At 45.2% G+C, this 20,381-nt stretch overlaps 1 protein-coding gene and 1 long non-coding RNA gene across 2 annotated transcripts in view; one reads left to right on the forward strand and one right to left on the reverse strand.

Moving 5' to 3' along the window:
- LOC140395589 (zinc transporter ZIP11-like) overlaps window positions 1-20,381 on the forward strand; it is a 764,184-nt gene that overhangs the window by 112,914 nt on the left and 630,889 nt on the right. Inside the window, exon 5 of the mRNA XM_072483554.1 lies at window positions 11,352-11,510. Coding sequence (XP_072339655.1) covers window positions 11,352-11,510 — 159 coding nt within the window. The remainder of the gene's footprint in view (window positions 1-11,351; window positions 11,511-20,381) is intronic.
- Window positions 15,339-20,381, reverse strand: part of LOC140395590 (uncharacterized) — an 85,421-nt gene continuing 80,378 nt past the window's right edge. The window contains exons 2-3 of the long non-coding RNA XR_011936240.1: window positions 18,411-18,583; window positions 15,339-16,028 (exon numbers count right to left, since the gene is read on the reverse strand). This is a non-coding gene — a long non-coding RNA (uncharacterized lncRNA). The remainder of the gene's footprint in view (window positions 16,029-18,410; window positions 18,584-20,381) is intronic.

Genomic DNA, 20,381 nt, shown 5'->3' on the forward strand with positions numbered 1-20,381 from the left:
ACAGGTTAAGTGAGTGAGCAAGAATGTGGCAGGTTGAATATGATGTGGAAAAACGTGAAATTATCCACTTTGGTAGGAAAAACAGAAATGCGGAGTATTTCTGAAATGAGGAGAGATTGGGAAGGGTTGATGTCCAAAGGCACCTGGGTGACTTACTGAAAGCCGATATGCAGGTGCAACAAGCAATTCGGAAGGCCAATGATAAGTTGGCCTTTATTGTCACGGGATTTGAGTACAGGAGGAAGGACGTCTTGCTGCAGTTCAGTGGCATCTTGGTGGGACCACAACTGTATTGTGTGCAGTTGTGGTCCTCTTACTTAAGGAAATGTACACTGACCATAGAGTAAGTGCAATGAGGGTTCACCAAACTAATTCCTGAAATGGTGGGATTGTCCCACGAGGAGAAATTGTGAGGGGACTGGTCTTGTATTGTTGAGAAGAATGAGAGATGATCCCGGGGCTCAACACGGTAGATGCAGGAAGGATGCTTACCTGTGCTGGGGCTATGGCGGGAGGGGGAGGGAATGCTGCTGTTGAACTAGGGGGCACGGCGGGAGGGGGAGGGAATGCTGTTGTTGAACTAGGGGGCACGGCAGGAGGGGGAGGGAATGCTGTAGTTGAACTAGGGGGCACATTTAGCACTGAAATGAAGAGGAATTTCTTCAGCTGGATGGTGGTGAATCTTTGGAATTTTCTCCTGCAGACGGCTGTTTGAGTTTTTGAGTATGTTCAAAGCACAGATTTCTAGATACCAAGGCATTAAGGGATACAAGAGATAGTGTGTGAAGATGACAATGAGTTAGAAGGTCAGCCATGATCTTTTTTTTCCTTTATTCTTCATGGGATATGAGTGTCGCTGTAAGGTCAGCAATTGTTGCCTATCCCAAGATAAGGAACGCAGATTTTCTTCCCTAAAGGAAATTAGTGAACCAGATGGGTTTTTACAATAATCGACAATGTGCTTCATGGTCAGCCTTTAACTTAAAAAAATTCTGTCTTCTGCCATAGTGGAATTCGAACCTGGATGCACAGAACATTACTCTGGGTCTCCGGATTACTAGTCCTGTGACAATGCCACTACGCCATTGTCTCCCCCAGTAATAGGTCATGCAGCCCTTGACCTGAGCCCATCATTCTTGTTGAATGGTAGGGCAGTCTCAAGGGGCTGACTGACTTACTATTGCTCCCATGTTCCGATGTTTTAGTACTTTGATAGATGTGTGGGCTCTCGGCTAAGTATACATAATGAGGCTTGGCTGAGAGCGCAGAAATCCATTTGTCTGTTGAAACACCTGAGCCTAGAGTAACCATACTTGTAGTAAAAATGATTTTTTTTTTACGTCAGGAGAAAGTTGGAAATTAATAACATCCTACTGTCACTATAGTTAATTACTTCAATATTGTGTATACTGGGTGAATGGGCATGGAAGCACCTTTACTTAGCATGTGTGGCAGAGGGGATCTTTGCAGGACATACCTTGGCATAGGAGACATGAGGGGCTTTGCGGGGGCATATCTTGTTACCTTTTAAAAGGTCCCCTTGTGCAGTCAATGGTTCACGGCACCTCTGATTCTTTAAAAAGCTGGCTCAACTCTATGAAAATTGTGGGGGACTATGAAATGTTTTTTCCTGCGATGGAGCCGGCCAGGTCGGGAGTGCAGGGTTCAGACTCTCAACCCAAGCCAGCCTGCACCCTTAAAAAAACACTGCTGAAAATTGGAAACCCCAGTCGTCGGGAATCATAGTCTGAGAGGTGCAAACAGGCCCTTCGGCCCAACTCGTCCATGCCGCCCTGTTTTTACTACTAAGCTTGTCCCAGTTACCTGCATTTGGCCCATATCCCTCTCTGCCCATCTTTCCCATGTTACTGTCTAAATGCTTTTTAAAATACAAAATTGTACCCGCCTCTACTATTGCCACTGGCAGCTCGTTCCAGGCACTCACCACCCTCTGTGTGAATAAATTGTCCCTCTGGACCCTTTTGTATCTCTCCTCCCTCACCTAAAACGTATGCCCTCTAGCTTTAGACTCCCCTACGTTTGGGAAAAGGTGTTGACTATCTACCTTATCTATGCCCCTCTATAGACCTCTATAAGATCCCTTAAGCCTCCTACGCTCCAAGGAAAAAAGTCCCAGTCTATCCTAGCCTCCCCTTATAACTCAAACCATCAACATAAATCCTAGTAAATCTTTTCAGCACTCTTTCTAATTTAATAATATCCTTTCTATAGGGTAATCAGAACTGTACACAGTATTCCATGTGTGGCCGTATTAATGTCTTGAATCGTAAATGTCTCCTGAGTCACCCAAACCCAGCCCATTGTGACTGAAAGTGGATGGTGTTTTTGTGCACTATTCACAGTTTGCGCTGCGTTGTGCGTTTTGGCAGCACCAAGCTTAAAAAATGCCAGATGAGCTAAACTGTGTCAACATGAAGCAGCAGTTAACAGATAGCATCATTTGGAACAGCATGATCCTGGAACCAGGCACTTGTTACTATTTCCCAGTCTTGGGATCAGTGCCTGAACTGTAACAGTATTTACCGTAAAATGTTCTTGCCATTCTTATCACCCACATTGTTAACTGGGCTGTCTGCGGGTGTAGTTGTTAAAAAGCACTCCACAGTTCTTTTTTGAGGCGGTTTTCCATAAACCTTTTACTATCCATTCTTAAGGAATTAGAAGCAACTTGGGCTTGTTCCAGAAATCTTTGCTTCGTACGCGCCAGCCTTAAACTAGGAAACTATGTTTGTAAATTTAGAAACCTCAGATAAGGCTCTGCCCTCTTAAGCCATTTATAAGGATGGGTCATTTATAAGGATGGTAAAACAACATTGACCCAATGCTTATCCCCATAGAGATCAATTGATAAACTGTTTCTACTCTGACACTCCCCAAGCATCAGCAATCCTTTCTCATCTACCTCTCGGCAATGCACTTGGCCTGTCTCCCAGCCCTTCACGAGGACAACATGGCAGTTGTATGGAATAGTGTTCCTGAAATTGTGTGGATGATGTTTACTACCTCACCCTTGTCCACCAGATTTGTAACCTGCTCGTGGAACTTAAGTTTATTGGTTAAGCACGACATCCTAAACCCATGTTAACTGTCTCTAACCTGATAGGCCGAATGGCCTCCTTCTGCACTGTAGGGATACTATGGCTTTCATGGGATACGACAAAGACATTACCCATAATTGAGGTAACCTCATTGCTCTGAAATTCAAGTTTCAACTCGTGAAGACAAAAAGAGATGAGTTCACTATTTCTACTTTCCACTCAAACCTCTGAAGCCCCTTCGGGGGAATTGAGAGCCTTGCTATGATTAGAACATAGAACATAGAACAATACAGCGCAGTACAGGCCCTTCGGCCCACGATGTTGCACCGAAACAAAAGCCATCTAACCTACACTATGCCATTATCATCCATATGTTTATCCAATAAACTTTTAAATGCCCTCAATGTTGGCGAGTTTACTACTGTAGCAGGTAGGGCATTCCACGGCCTCACTACTCTTTGCGTAAAGAACCTACCTCTGACCTCTGTCCTATATCTATTACCCCTCAGTTTAAAGTTATGTCCCCTCGTGCCAGCCAAGGATTGTGGGGGTGTTGGTGAGACCGCACATCGAGTACTATGTGTAGTTTTGGTCACCTTTCTGAAGGAGGGATATGCTTACATTGGAGCAATTCAGAGAAGATCCACTTGGCTGATTCCTGAGATGAAAGGATTAGTTAATGCGGAAAGATTGGGCCGGTCATACCTCTGTTCATTGGCGTTTAGAAATGAAATACATAATGTTCTGAGGGGGGGTCGACAAGGTAGATACTGAGAAAACTTCGCACCTCATGGGGAAGTCTAGAACTAGCAGGCACAGTTTCGAAAGAAGGGATCTCCTATTGAAAGCATTGAAGGCAGAGATGAGGAGGAATTTCTTCTGATGTCAAGTGATTGGAATTCCCCTCCTCGCGAGCAGTGGCGGCTGGATCATTGAATATATTCATGGTTGATTTGGACAGATTTTTGATTGACATGTGAGTTGAGGGTTATGAGGGACAGACGGCAGTTAAGGCCACATTGAATCAAACATGATGCCATTGACCAGTGGCGCGGAATCATGGAGTCAAATGGCCGTCTCCTGTTCCTCGTTTTTATGTTAATTGTAATTGTAAAAAACAACAGTAACAAGTCTGAGGATTGGGAGTGTTTTAGAAACCAGCAGAGGGCTACCAAAAAGTTGCTAAAAAAGGGAAAAAATACAATATGAGCAAAAACTAGCTCGAAATATAAAAACAAGTTCTAAGAGCTTTTCTCAGTCTATAAAAAGGAAGAAGAAGCTAAAGTAAACATTGGTCCCTCAGAAGCAGCAATGGAAAAAATATCATGGGGAATGAGAAAATGGCAGAGGCATTGAACATACATTTTATATCTGCCTTCATGGTAAAAGGCACAAGTTTCCTACCGGAAAAAGATGGTAACCTAGGGGCTTAAAAAAGTGTAAGGAAATTCATATCAGCAGGGGCAAAGTGTTGGAGGAAATTAAGAGACTAACTTCCGACAAACCTGTGGGACCTGATGGTCAACACCCGTGGTTTCTCAAAGAGGTATGGGCTGGCAACGAGTTTCCAAAATTCCTCGATTTTGGAAAAGTTCCATTAGATGGGAAGTCGGTAAATGTGACACCGCTATTCAAGAAAGGAGTGGAGGGGGGGGGGGGGGGGGGGGGGGGGGGGGAGGGGTAGAGAAAACCAGGAACTATAGATCAGTTAGCCCAACATCAGTTGTTGGAAAAATTCTGGAATCTATTGTTAAAGAAGTCTGAACGATGTACAAAGCAAAGCCTAGTATGATTCGGTCGACATGGTTTTAGTAAAGGGAAATCCTGTTTGACAAAATAGTAGAAAATGTGAAACCAGTAGATGTCGTTTTCCAAAAAGCATTTGATAAGGTGCAACACAGAAGGCTAATAGGCAAGATAGGGCCTCATAATGTTGGAGGTATTATTTTAGCATGGACAATAGTGCTGGTTAAAAGACAGGAAGAGGTGGGTAGATTCTTGTTGGGCAAGAGAATCAAGGTTATTGGTGTGAGATGGGAATGTGAAATTTGAAACGCAAACAGATCAGCCATGACCTTGATGATTGGTGGAGCAGGCTCGAGGGGCCATATGGCACCTGTTTCGTATGTTCATATCACTGGCAGCAGAAAGTCACTTAAATTGGGGCTTTTTTAAATTGGCAGGCAGTGAATAGTGGAGTGCAGCAAGGAGCAGTGCTGGGGCCTGAGCTATTTACAATCCACAGTAATAACCGGGATAAAGAGATTGAGGGGAAAGGATGAAAGCTTGCTGCCAAGCTGCATAGGAAGGTAGGCTGTGGGGAGGACACAGAGAGGCTGCAACGAGGAAAAGTCAAGTTATGTGAGTGGGCAAGAAGTTGGCAGCTTCAAAATAATGTCGGGAAGTGTGAAGTGATTGACTTGGTTGTAAGAACCGAAAAGCAGAACACTTTTTAAAAGGTGTGAAACTTGTAAGTGTTGATGTTCAAGGAGACTCGAGTGTGCTGGTACAAGAAATGCGGAACGTTAACATGCAGATGCTACAAGCAATTAGGAAGGCAGCTGGCATATTGGCCTTTATTGCAAGGGCTTTGAAGTACAAACATTAAGAAGTCATCACTATATTTGTGCAGAGTGTTGATGAGACCACACTTGAAATATTGGGTGGGATCTTTCCCTCAGTCCTGGCAGAGGCGATTCTGGGCCGCTGTCGCCGTTTACACTAATGGCTAATGCAGGCCCCCATTGTGCGCAATTTTAGTCTCCACATTTTACAGAATCACAGTGCAGAAGAGGCCCGTCAGCCCATTAAGTCTGCAGCGACATGTGATAAACACCTGACCTACCTCCCTCATCCAATTTACTAGCGCTTGGCCCATAGCCTTAAATTTTACGAGATGCCAAGTGCTCATCCGGGTACTTTTTAAAGGATGTGAGGCAATCCGCCTCTACCACCCTTCCAAGCCGTGCATTCCAGACCGTCACCACCCTCTGGGTAAAAACTTCTGCCCCTCACCTGGAACTTGTGTACCCTCGTAACTGACCCTTCAACTACGGGAAACAACTGCTCCCTATCCACCCTGTCCATGCTCCTCATAATCTTGTACACCCCGATCAGGTCACCCCTCGGTCTTCTCTGCTCCAGCGAAAACAATGCAAGCCTATCCAACCTCTCTCCATACATCCACGTGAATCTCCCCTGTGTAATCACATCCTTCCTATAATGTGGTGACCAGAACTGCACACACTACCCCAGCTGTGGCCTCTATACAACTCCAATATGACCTCCCTGCTTTTGTAATCAATACCTCAATTGATAAATGCAAGTGTCATAGATCATAGAATTTACAGTGCAGAAGGAGGCCATTCGGCCCATCAAGTCTGCACCGGCTCTTGGAAAGAGCACCCTACCCAAGGTCAACACCTCCACCCTATCCCCATAACCCAGTAACCCCACCCAACACTAAGGGCAATTTTGGACACTAAGGGCAATTTTTCATGGCCAATCCACCTAACCTGCACATCTTTAGACTGTGGGAGGAAACGGGAGCACCCGGAGGAAACCCACGCAGACACGGGGAGGATGTGCAGACTCCGCACAGACAGTGACCCAAGCCGGAATCGAACCTGGGACCCTGGAGCTGTGAAGCAATTGTGCTAACCACCATACTACCGTGCTGCCCTTGTCCCATATGCCTTTTTCACCACCCTATTAACCTGTACTTCCGCCTTCAGAGATCTATGGACAAATATGTTCTGTTGAACTTACTAGTGTCATGTCACTCACTGAATACTTCTTTGTCAAATTACTTCTTCCAAAATGTATCACCTCACACTTTTCAGGGTTAAATTCCATCTGCCACGTATCTTCCCATTTGACCATCCCGTCTATATCTTCCTGTAACTCAAGGCACTCAACTTCATTGTTAACACCCGGCCAATCTTTGTGTCATCCGCAACGTACTGATCCCACTCCCCATATAGTCATCAATGTCATTTATATAAATGATGAATAATAGGGGACCCATCACAGATCCCTGAGGTTCACCACTGGATGCTGGCTTCCAGTCACTCAAGTACCCTCTGTCTCATACAACTAAGTCAATTTTGAATCCACTGCATATAGTTACCCTGTATCCCATGTGCATTTTCTTTCTGAACAAGGATCCCATGTCAAAGGATTTGCTGCAATCCATATAAACAACATCAACTGCATTACCCTCATCTACACACCTGGTCGTCACCTCAAAAAATTCAGTCAAGTTTGTTTGGCATGACCTCCCTCTGACAAAGACATGCTGACTATCCAAGTGGAGATAGATTCTCTTCTTCAGAATTTTCTCCAACTGTTTCTCTACCACTGATGTTTAAGAAAGTATATATTGCATTGGAGGCAGTACAGTGAAGGTTCACTAAATTGGTCCCTGGGATGGAGGGGGTTACCCTATGATGGGAATCTGTGTAAATTGGGCTCTAATTCTCTGGAGTTTAGAAGGCGATCTCATTGAAATCTACAAAGTTCTGAAGGGGATAGGTTAGACACTGATAGATTATGGGTGCCACGGTGGCACAGTGGTTAGCACTGCTGCCTCACAGCACCAGGGATCTGGGTTCAATTTCAGCCTTTGGCGACTGTCTGTGTGGAGTTTGCACATTGTCCCCGTGTCCGCGTGGATTTCCTCCCACAGGCAAAGATGTGCAGCTTAGGTGGACTGGCCATGCTTAATTGCCCCCTTAGTGTCTAAAGATGCACAGGTTAGACGGAGTTACAAGAACAGGGTGGGGATTTGGGCCTAGGTAGGGTATGCTGTCAGAGGGTCGGTGCTAACTCAATGGGCTGAATAGCCTCCTTCTGCACTGTAGTGATTCTCTGATTGTTTCTGCTAGTCGGGAAGTCCAACACAGACTTGGGCTTAGGGGCTGATCGTTTAGGACTGGGATGACGAGAAATTACTTCACTCAACAGGTTGTGAATATTTGGAAGTCTTGAAAGGCAAATGGACGCTCCATCTTTAAATACATTTAAGGCTGGGATAGAGAGATTTCTGGTGCCTCCAGGAATTAAGTGATATGGAGAGCGGTTGGGAAAATAGAATCGATGCCCAACGTCAGCCATGATTGTATTGAATGGAGGAACAAGCTTGTTTGGCCATGTGGTCAACTCCGATTTCTTGTGCCCTTATGAATGGTGGGAAAATGACCAATGAGAAAAAATAGTAACTTCAACATCAGTTTAGTTTCTTTTGTAAGAAATAGGTTTCACCAACAATTAACCAACTGTGCTTGTTGAGTCTACAGTGTGGACATCTGTAAGCACAAACGAGAACATTTCCAAGATAATTTACTTCAATCGTAAAGAAAACACGGAATCTCGCCTTAACGCTCCTGTGGACCCTTAGGGGGAAGAATGGTTTTCTTCAAACTATTTCCTGAGCTCCACCTCAACCCTCCTTGATTCTTCTAATTCTTTTTCCATTTTGTTCAATCCTTGCATGGTGCAGGTTAGATTAAAAATGGTTTTGAAAATGAGTTTTTAAAAATAAAAGGAAGTTTCAATTCCTAACTTGTGTAAAGGTTTTGAATATTCTCCACAGGGCGTGATGTTCCCATCTCGCACCGACGGGAAGTGAAATGGCTCTTCGTTTGAAGTTAAATGACTTGATGGTGCAATTCTAATGTTTGTCACTGTGGTGCCCAGCGCCCGCAAAATTAAGTGTTTAACTGGAATGCCCCATTCAAGCAGTAGTTGGATATTTTGCACAATAGCACAAGCTGAAATATGTTTCAAGGACAGCTTTGGATTGCAAGTGACTGTGATAAGTCCTGTTTTGCTTTATGATTTTTCGTCTAATCTCAATGGTTTTGTGTTTAATCTTGTACGCGTTGCTGACTTCATGCACAACCACTCACTGAATGATTTGCAGAAAGGTATTCGGTCCTGATGTTATCCCACTTACGCACACAAGTCCACCAAGGGGCCAATTCATGAGACGCCAGTGATGTGCGTCAGGTGTTCAGCTGCTAACTACTTGAACAAGGTTTCTCCTTCAGCATCTCCGTGAAAAAAGTATAGCATTAAGTCAGGATAAGCATGATCGTGGCTTAAGACAATAGATGCGTCAGTCTTCACAGTAGAAGACATGAGTAATATCCCAACAATTCAGGAGAGTCAGGGGGCAGAGTTGAATATAGTAGTCATCACAAAGGAGAAAGTGCTAGAGAAACTAAGAGGTCTAAAAATTGATAAATCTCCGGGCCCAGGTGGGCTACATCCGAGAGTTCTAAAGGAGATAGCTGAAGAAATAGCGGCGGCGTTAGTTATGATCTTTCAAAAGTCACTGGAGTCAGGGAAAGTCCCAGAGGATTGGAAAATCGCTGTTGTAACCCCTCTGTTCAAGAAGGGAACAAGGAAAAAGATGGGAAATTATAGACCAATTAGCCTAACCTCGGTTGTTGGCAAGATTCTAGAATCCATTGTTAAGGATGAGATTTCTAAATTCCTGGGAGTGCAGGGTCGGATTAGGACAAGTCAGCATGGATTTAGTAAGGGGAGGTCGTGCCTGACAAACCTGTTCGAGTTCTTTGAAGAGATAACAAATAGGTTAGACCAAGGAGAGCCAATGGATGTTATCTATCTTGACTTCCAAAAGGCCTTTGATAAGGTGCCTCACGGGAGACTGCTGAGTAAAATAAGGGCCCATGGTATTCGAGGCAAGGTACTAACATGGATTGACGATTGGATGTCAGGCAGAAGGCAGAGAGTTGGGATAAAAGGTTCTTTTTCGGAATGGCAACCGGTGACGAGTGGTGTCCCGCAGGGTTCAGTGTTGGGGCCACAGCTGTTCTCTTTATATATTGACGATCTAGATGATGGGACTGGGGGCATTCTGGCTAAGTTTGCCGATGATACAAAGATAGGTGGAGGGGCAAGTAGTATGGAGGAGGTGGGGAGGCTGCAGAAAGATTTAGACAGTTTAGGAGAGTGGGCCAAGAAATGGCTGATGAAATTCAACGTGGGCAAGTGCGAGGTCTTGCACTTTGGAAAAAAGAATAGAGGCATGGACTATTTTCTAAACGGTGACAAAATTCATAATGCTGAAGTGCAAAGGGACTTGGGAGTCCTAGTCCAGGATTCTCTAAAGGTAAACTTGCAGGTTGAGTCCGTAATTAAGAAAGCAAATGCAATGTTGTCGTTTATCTCCAGAGGCTTGGAATACAAAAGCAGGGAATGTACTTCTGAAGCTTTATAAAGCATTAGTTAGGCCCCATTTAGAATACTGTGAGCAATTTTGGGCCCCACACCTCAGGAAGGACATACTGGCACTGGAGCGGGTTCAGCGGAGATTCACACGGATGATCCCAGGAATGGTAGGCCTAACATACGATGAACGTCTGAGGATCCTGGGATTATATTCATTGGCGTTTAAGAGGTTGAGGGGAGATCTAATAGAAACTTACAAGATAATGAATGGCTTAGATAGGGTGGACGTAGGGAAGTTGTTTCCATTAGCTGGGGAGACGAGGACCCGGGGGCACAGCCTTAGAATAAAAGGGAGTCACTTTAGAACAGAGATGAGGAGAAATTTCTTCAGCCAGAGAGTGGTGGGTCTGTGGAATTCATTGCCACAGAGGGCGGTGGAGGCCGGGACGTGGAGTGTCTTTAAGACAGAAGTTGATAAATTCTTGATTTCTCGAGGAATTCAGGGCTATGGAGAGAGGGCGGGTAAATGGAGTTGAAATCAGCCATGATTGAATGATGGAGTGGACTCGATGGGCCGAATGGCCTTACTTCTGCTCCTATGTCTTATGGTCTTATGCCTCATGAAGGGCCAAAAGGCCTCCTCCTGCTCCTATCTTCTATGTCTGTATCTGTAGGCTATGGGGAGAAAGCAGGATTAGACTACTGAGTTAGATGATTAGCCATGATCGTGATGAATGGCGGAACAGGCTCGAAGGGCCAAAAGGCCTCCTCCTGCTCCTATCTTCTATGTCTGTATCTGTAGGCTATGGGGAGAAAGCAGGATTAGACTACTGAGTTAGATGATTAGCCATGATCGTGATGAATGGCGGAACAGGCTCGAAGGGCCAAAGGGCCTCCTCCTGCTCCTATCTCTATGTCTATCAAACAGTGCGAAACTAGAAGGAAATAAGCTGCGTATTCTGATTCATGAGTGCAGAGTGTTTTATTTTACTGTTCAGTTGTTTGCTAACCCACACCATTCTAAGAATTGACGCTGCAGTTCATCCAGTTCAGTTGTAACAGCCTCTTGTTTGTTTTGCTTCTGTACCCCAGGTTATGCTTGCGGCTTCTTACTGGTCACTCCTGGCCCCAGCGATTGAGATGGCAGAATCTTCAGGGACCTATGGAGCTTTTGCCTTCCTACCCGTGGGAGTAGGTTTCACACTTGGAGCAGCATTTGTTTACTTGGCTGATGCTTTGCTGCCCTCGCTGGTGAGTGTGCGTAAATTAATGTCCATTTTGCAGTCCACAGGGCTTCCTGCTGTGCAGAAACCTCGCCGAGTTGGCATGTTGAACTGTTTGACATATCCAGCAGGGAAAGAGAAAGGGGGAAATATGGGAAAGCTCAACAAAAATACTGGACTGGACTCAAAGAGTTGATTTATTTCGCCTAAAGGCAATTTTCTGTCTTGCACACAAGTTAAACCAAAAACATACGGAAATAACTATTCTCGGAAGATTTATACGACTACCATGAAAGAATGGATCCATGTGTTTTGACTGGCTTAATGTTTGTTTGTGCTTTTCACTTAACTGAGGACATTCTCTGGACACAGGCTGAGTCACGGTGTGAAATCACCAAGAAAATACTTGTGCTGTCCAAGCATCCTCCTTAAGTTTGTGTCTTTCCATGGGGGCCTCTGAAGATGTGCAGCTCCTTGCCGTAAGAGGTAGCACCCCGAGGGTGTAGGTGGGAGGTAGCAGACATGCTGGTAGATGAATATGATATAAACTTTAAGTAGGTAGATTGGCAGGGGATAGTGGAGCGGATGTGAGCTGTGTATGGTTCCAAAGGTGTGAAGGGGCATACTGGATACCCCACCACCGGCACTCTTTCCTCCACTAAGACTCAACTTAGCGATCTCACCATTCAATCCTCCTATCTGCTCTGAATTCCATGGCGTCTTTATTATTACTTAATTGAGACGAGACAGCCACTTGCTGTCAGATGCTGGTTTATTTTCTATTTCCGATCTCGTTGAATGAATGATCGGGGGAGGGGGAGGATGGTAAATATTCGACTTTCCTTTGGTCCAACAAAATGATGGAGTGGTGGATGGTTGGTCGTGAATTGCTGATGCTGTAGGTTGTGCAGGAAATGGCATTTTCCCAAGGTCGTCAGGTTGTGACCAAAGAGTTTGCGTGCACCAGTTGCTTATTAGCAACAGCTGGTATATGCGACATGTATCACAAGATCACCGTCGGAATATCTGTGCGGTCCTCCAGTTACCAAATTAATTGGGGCAAATGACACCGCACAATCTTTTTAGCTGTCTTGCACAATTAAAGTAAAACGACTAAGAACGCAGAACCGGAGCTTAGTTAAGGGTGAAAACTTGTGGTTTACTGTAGATATTTGGTTCAATCGAGGGGAGCTCCCAGCCACATTTCTGTTCCATGACTTAAGACCACCTATTTCCACCTCCCGGAACATCATCCAACTTCTCCCTGGTCTCAGCTTATCTGCTTAAAACTTAATTAGTGTCTGTCTCAGCTTTAGGATTGCGATGTTTCACTGACCCGCCTTCCACCCTTCTTAAAGTTGAACTTATCCAAAGCTGTGCTGTCTTTATTCGAGGCTCCATTCACCTCTGACCCTTGACCCCCCACCCACCCCTCCCCCAAACAACTCCGAATGTGGCTCAGAGCCTCTTGAAAGCAGCCTGGGATGAGGCTTTACTGCGGTATTAAGATCCAAGTTGTTGCTGAAGTGATTTCAGCTTTTCAGCAGTGACAAATCTCCAGAGTGTAAAATTGGGTGTTGAAGTTTGAATTGAGTCCGAGGCATATGCGAGTGAGATTTTCTCTTGCAGAAAGCTGCGTGTATTTTGAGATCGCTTTGTCAGCCAGGGAGTTGGGGGCGGGCTAGACTTCCAGCAGTCTACTTTATAGCAAGAACAGTTTTTTTTACCCAGCAGAGTCCGTTTAAACGACACAACAGCAAACGGTCTACTCCAGTGTCTGTATACACAGAGGAATGCGCACCAGAAATTACAGCAATTTCTTGTGATAAAAGCAACAGTATTTCTCTGGAACAATGCAGCGAGGGGAGGATCGTTACACATTACAAATAGCATATGTAAAATCAATTCCACACAAAAGAAGTGCTGGCTCCAATCATGATTGTCACTGGAATTAACCAATCCACTCTGTTCCAGCTCGGAACAATAGTGTTACCAAATCTGCAATCTGATTCCTCTGCACCAGTGTCAGATTGGGCACTGGCAGTGGATTCATGGTGCATTTGTATCGTAACTTCAGCGTGATGCAGAGAGAAGCTGCTTCACACCAGTTCTCTCGTGAAATGCACTTTTGAAGGACTGAAAGACGACAAGACGTGATCACTAGATCTGAATGTGGGGGGTATGATCAGTAAGTTTGCAGATGACCTGGAAATTGGTGGCCTGGTAAATAGTAATGAGGAAAGCCTTGCATTACAGGGCAATTATAAACGGGCTGGTCAGACCGGCAGAATAGTGGCAAATGGAGTTTAGTGTGAGGTGAGGCATTTTGTGAGGACTAACAAGGCAAGGGAACACACAATGAATGGTACAGTGCTAGGGTGTTCAGAGGACCAGAGAGACCATGGGGTGCATGTGCCTAGGTCCCTGAAGGCAGTAGAAAAGGTGCTTAAGAAGGCATATTGGATACTTGCCTTTATTAGCAGAGAGGTCTTGATGGAGCTGTTCAAGCACCCAGGCAGTTCTGGCCACCACACTCTCTAAAAACGTAGAACATAGAACATACAGTGCAGAAGGATTCAATTCGGCCCATCGAGTCTGCACCGACCCACTTAAGCCCGCACTTCCACCCGATCCCCGTAACCCAATAACCCCTCCTAACCTTTTTGTTCACTATGGGCAATTTATCATGGCCAATCCACCTAACCTGCACGCCTTTGGACTGTGGGAGGAAACCGGAGCTCCCAGAGGAAACCCACGCAGCCACGGGGAGAACGTGCAGACTCTGCACAGACAGTGACCCAAGCCGGGAATCAAACCTGGGACCCTGGCGCTGTGAAGCCACAGTGCTATCCACTTGTACTACCGTGCTGCACCAAAGAAGGATCTGATTGAACTAGAAAGAGTGCAGGGGAGATTCACCAGGATGATTTCTGGGCCGGAAAATTTCAGCTATGAAGGGAGGCTGGTTAGGCTTGGGTTGTTTTCCTGAGAGCAGAAAAGGCTGATTGAGGTGCACAAAATTATGAAGGACATAGGGTAGATAGGAAGAAACTTTTGCCCTCAGCAGATGGGTCAGTAACTAGGGGGCGTAGATTTAAGCTAATGGACAGAAGATATAGAGGACATTTGAGGAAATACTTTTTCACCCAGAGGGTGGTGGGGATCTGGAACTCACTGAAAGGGTGGTAGAGGCGGGAACCCTCGCAACATTTAAGAAGCATTTAGATGAGCATTTGAAATGCCCTAGCACACAAGGCTACGGACCAAGTACTGGAAAATGGGAGGAGTATAGTTACGTGCTTGATCATAGAAATCATAGAATCCCTGCAGTGCAGAAGGAGGCCATTCGGCCCACCAAGTCACACCGGCCCTCCGAAAGAGCACCCTACCCAGACCCACTCCCCCGCAATCCCACCCAAGGGCAATTTAGCATGGTCAATCCACCTCACTTGCACATCTTTGGACTGTGGGGAGAAACCGGAGCACCCGGAGGAAGCTCCCAAAGACATGGGGAAAAAGTGCGAACTCCACACAGACAGTGACCCGAGGCCGGATTCGAACCCGGATCCTTGGCACTGTGAGACAGCAGTGCTAACCGCTGTGCCGCCATGCTGCCCAGCGGTGTCTGGCGCGCAGACACGATGGATGAAATGGCATCTTTCTGTGCTGTAAGACTCTATGACAATATTAACATCACCCAGCGACCTGACAAAAGTAGTATTGCATGACAACAAGTTCAACAATTGAAAAGAGTTTAATGTTTTTAATAATTGCATTTGATTTAGTAAGAACCACTCTTTTGATCTAAAAATTCTTGTCTCTACTCTTGATATTGATGGCACACAACACCTTATACTAAATTTGATGCACCTTTATTAAATGCCTGACAATAGTACATACAATGACACTTGTTGTTTATAAATCCCACAAGCTCGGGCCTGTCTCAGAGGTTCAGTCCTTCAACGGGTTTTTCAGCGTGACTTGTCTGTGTGTCTGTTCAGCTGAAACCGCCTTTGTTTTCAGAAGTTTGATATGCACTGCAGTGATGTCTTCAGTCAAAACCAGCTTTTATCATCCGACAAGGCTTACAGTCTGCACACTGTTCCATGTCAGAGCGATGAGTTAAACACCTGAAGGATGGTGCCATGTGGAGAGTTAATCAATTTTTATTTTTTTTTATATCTTTTTATTGTCGCCGGTTTATTTCCAAATATTAATTTATTATTTGTGTTGATACAAGGGCACTGGGTTAGTTTATTTTGTGACTTCCTTCAGGTATCTGGTGAGAAATTGGCCCCATTTTGCACCCTCTGGACTAGTGGTCTCCAAAAAGCCAATCTTGGGGTCTTAAACAATTGATTGTCGCTGTCAGCCAAATCTCGCCGATCTGCACGAGGCGCTGGATTCTCGTGATGATGAGCAACCCAGCTCATTTCCTGTCGAACCGCACCAAACATCTGTCGGACACGGGCAATGAGATTCTCGCAGGTGCGCAAACCTGAAATAAGCTGGTTGAAGACAAAATGGTGGATGAGGAGCCAAGGACCTGCAAGAGGGCAAAAAACCTATCATTTCTACCAGGAATGGGAAAACAAATTTACATTTACAAATGTCAAAGGGGAGATCATTTGTCAACGGAGTGTAGCCTTGAGTAAAAGCGACAATTTGGAATGGCATCGGAAGAAAATGCATGCAAAATTTCAAGAAATGTTCCCTTCAAACAGTGCGATTCGGGTGAAGAAAGTTGGGGAGTTACAGGGAATTTTGAAAGCTCTGCAGTCACTCTATTCGAAACCTGCGGGCTTAAAGGCAAAGCTAGCAAAGAGATGTATTGACCATCTGTTGTCGAAACATAAATCGTTCACCGAATGGCGAAGTTGTCAAAGAGGCTATGACGGTTGCTGCCGCAACTTTGTTCAAAGACTTGAAAAGCAAAATTGTGGCAGCCATCAAGAGTGTGCCGCATGGCGCTTCAACAGAGCCAGGTGGGTGGAATTGTTGTCCGGAGATGAGTCTCCGCAAATACACCAAGACTTCTCGGGCTGTGAATGTTTCTCACTGCAGGTTGCTGAATCGGTAGACGTGACGGATGCGGCCCAGCTGATTGTTTTCATTCTCATGGCATTCAAAGACTGAACAACAAAGGAGGGCTTTCTCACTCTTTAGCCATTCAACGAGAGTACAAAAGTTGAGGATGATGTGACTGAGAAAAATATTCCGATAAAGAAGCTGTTTACAGTCACAACAGATGGTGCACTGTTATTGCTGGGTGTCAATGCAGGATTTGTGTCAAATCCCGAATCCCCTCCTTTGCCAATTGCCACTGTGCCATCCACCAACAAGCCCGCTAGCGAGCATGATTATTGGCTTTTCTCATGTAATGACAGTTGTCAAGAGCGTCATCTTAGTTTGTGCCAGAGTCCTGCAACATCGCGGGTTCAAACCGTTACTTGATGAGCTTGATACCACCTATGGGGAACTAACCCTTAATGTAGATGTCAGGGGTTAAGTCGAGGAAAGGTCCTCCAGAGGTTTTTAGATGTTCTCCCTGAAATTGTCACCTTTCCTAAAATCAAGAAATGAGGTGTACAGCGAGCTGTCAGATAATGCATGTTTGTTAGATTTGGAGTTTCTTACGGACAAAAGTGCAAATTGAATGAGCTGAATTGCGCGCTGGAGGGGAGGGACAGAGACTTGTCGCACATGATGAATGCAGTGAATGCGTTCAAGTTGAAACTGGGCTTGCGGTCCTCTCAGTTAAAGAAGAAAGTTACTGAGCACCTCCAAATCTAGAGAAAATCCAACAACGGGTCAAACAGAAAGGATCCCATCCAAACAAACTCTGTGACCTCCTGAACAAATTGGAAGAGGAATTGGACAGATGATTTCAGGGGGTAGTCAAGATGTAACAGATCACTGTTTGTCTCAAATCCTTTTTCTTCAAGTGGACATTGGAGAACTGACAGCACAATTTCAGCAGATATTTGAACAAAGCAGTGTACTTGACATGGAAATCATCAGCATGCAAAACGACATAGAGCTGAAAGCTATGTCTAGGGACAAAGACTTTTACGGACTTGAAGACAGAGAGAAGCACCCTCTTCTGATATCCAGCGCACCCTACGTGAAGGCCTACTTTGGTTCCACATGCCTCCTATGATATGGCTTTTTCCCAGATGAAAATCATCAAGTCCAAGTATCGCACTCCATCTGAAGGACTGTATGAGTCTGGCCACCTCAAACGAAGTGCCAGACTTCACAGCACTCACAGATAATGTGCAAACACAGATGTCACACTAAGAATAGGTGAGTGTTATGCATAGTGTACCTTTTGGGGGGTTTTAGTAAAGTCAAATTTTTAAGAGTAGATCTTGTGCTGCATTTAGATTCTAAAATTGATCTTGGGCTTAAAAAGGTTGGAGACCACTTCTCTCGACCAAGTTAGGGCACCCGTTTCGGAAAGCACCCCATTTGGTATGAATTTTTCATTTCAGTCAGTGGAACTTTAATTTGCACCTATAGAGAATTCAGAGTGATAGAGAAGGCGTATCCCCTCGGGAGAAGTCAAAATCTCGACACCCAGTACATGGAAACATACATAGAAAATAGGAGCAGGAGGAGGCCATTTGGCCCTTCGAACCTGCTCTGCCATTCATTGTGATCATGGCTGATCATCAAGTTCAATACCCTGACCCCGCCTTCGCCCTCCCTATCCCTTGATCCCTTCAGCTCCAAGAGCTATATCCAATTCCTTCTTGAAATCAGCAGATGGATGCCACCTGCAAAACTGCTAGTGGTGGCAGAAAGAGACCCTTAAATGGGCATAAATTGTCAAAGACCAAGAGTGGATGGGCCTGGTGAAAAACCAGCAAAACAGTTCCGAGAGGGGCACAGTACTGCCGTCATGACACCTGATTTTACAACCCACCTGCCAGTCTGCTCCCAGGGGTAAAGTCAGGCCGCTGTCCAATTCCATCCTTCGTCCAAAATTCTTTGGCTCTTCCCACTGACGGGATCTTCCGGTCCCCCCCGAAGTCAATGGAATTTCTAATGGCTCACTGCATCCACCGTGGTGGAGCTGGAAAATCCCAGCCCTCGTGCCTGAAAGGTATTTGCACGTGTGTATTTTTTTCTTGTAATATGGGCACAGAGAGCCTCAAAGACATTCACTGATAGGGCAGGGACATTCAATCAACAGATACTGGGGATGGGGAGCAGGAGCAGCGCAATGAGCCACCAACTCCAATTAAACAGGAAATATTTTAAGTCTAGGATGAAGGGCAGAGATATTTTTATATTTATAGGGATTGCAATTTAAAGATGTAGCTTGTTAAATGGAAAGTAAACAATTTTCACTTTGGCTTCTTTCATTTTTTGGCTATCAAGTTATGGCAGAGCACCAATTTGGCTTGGACTTCAAATAATTCTCAAAAATATCTGGTTTGTCTGCTGTATTTAAGACTTGGCAAATACTTAGGTGTAGGTGATATGTTGAGGATATTTGTTTTTGAAGGCGCTGGAGTTAAATGTGATGGAATACAACTTTTAAGGAAAAACCTGAATGTTGTCCGACCGTATCACATCTCCCACCATTTCTGTTTGCTGTTCCCTCTTTATGACAAATGAAATAATATCGAAGAACAAAGAAAAGCACAGCACAGGAACAGGCTCTTCGGCCCTCCAAACCTGCGCTGGTCATGATGCCCTAACTTAAAGGGCAATGACCTTTACGGAAGGAAATCTGTCAGCCTTGCCTGGTCTGACCTACATGTGACTCAACCACAGCAAATGAGGCTGACTCTTAACTGCCTTCTGAAGTGGTCACTCAATTCAAGGTTAATTAGGGATGGGTAATAAATGCTCGCTCAGCCTGTGAGGCCCACATCCCATGAGCAAAAGTTAATTGAGCTACATTCACCACTGCCTCTCCTTTTCTATGCATTGTTGGACTGTTAGAATTGTGAGGATATTTAAGTCTGCAGAACATCCATGTTATGGATATTTTAATAAAATATTTTTATTGCAAAATGTTTTTTCATTATTACAAAATGAAATAGATTCACACAGGTACAACACATGAATATCTCCTTCAAAAAATTAACAGTGCCACTAATCCCCTCCCACCCGCTCTAACTAAATAACGACAAATTACCCCCAATAGCTGATGGTGACCAGCTCACTGAAAAAGGAAATGAATGGCTTCCACCTCGAGGAGAATCATTCTACCGACCCTCTAATGGTGTGCATGGCTTTCTCTAGGAACTCCATTAGACCACCCAACCAGGCCGAGGCACAGGACGGAGTTGCAGAACTCCACCCCAGCAGGACACACCTCCGGGCTATCAACGAGGCAAAGGCGAGGACATATGCAGCATCGACGTGTCCGAATCCCCGGAAATGGCCACCAGGCTGTTCAAACCTCTTACATTCCAAGTGACCAGCCGAATAGGGGGCCTTCCACCCCTTCCGTACCCGAGTCAGCCAATTCCACCAATAAAGACGGCACGGTAGCACAGTGGTTAGCACGGTTGCTTCACAGTTCCAGGGTCCTCGGTTTGATTCCCGGCTTGGGTTACTCTGTGTGTAGTCTGCACATTCTCCCTGTGCTGTGTGGGTTTCCTCTGGGTGCTCCGGTTTCCTCCCAAGGTCCAAAGATGTGCCGGTTAAGTGGATTGTCCATGTTAAATTGCCACTAGTGTTAGGTGGGGTTACTGGGTTACGGGGATAGGGTGGAGGAGTGGGGTTAAGGGCCGGTGCAGACTCGATGGGCCGAATGGCCTCCTTCTGCACTGTAGATTCTATGGGACATTCCAACAACCGCGTAAAAAGTTCAGGCACGAGCCCAGCCAAGATGGCCACCAAAACCCCTCCTCCAGAAAGAACAAGCTACAGACAGCGT

The sequence above is a fragment of the Scyliorhinus torazame genome, chromosome 18 (genome assembly GCF_047496885.1).
Source record: "Scyliorhinus torazame isolate Kashiwa2021f chromosome 18, sScyTor2.1, whole genome shotgun sequence".
NCBI classification, from domain to species: Eukaryota; Metazoa; Chordata; class Chondrichthyes; order Carcharhiniformes; family Scyliorhinidae; genus Scyliorhinus; species Scyliorhinus torazame.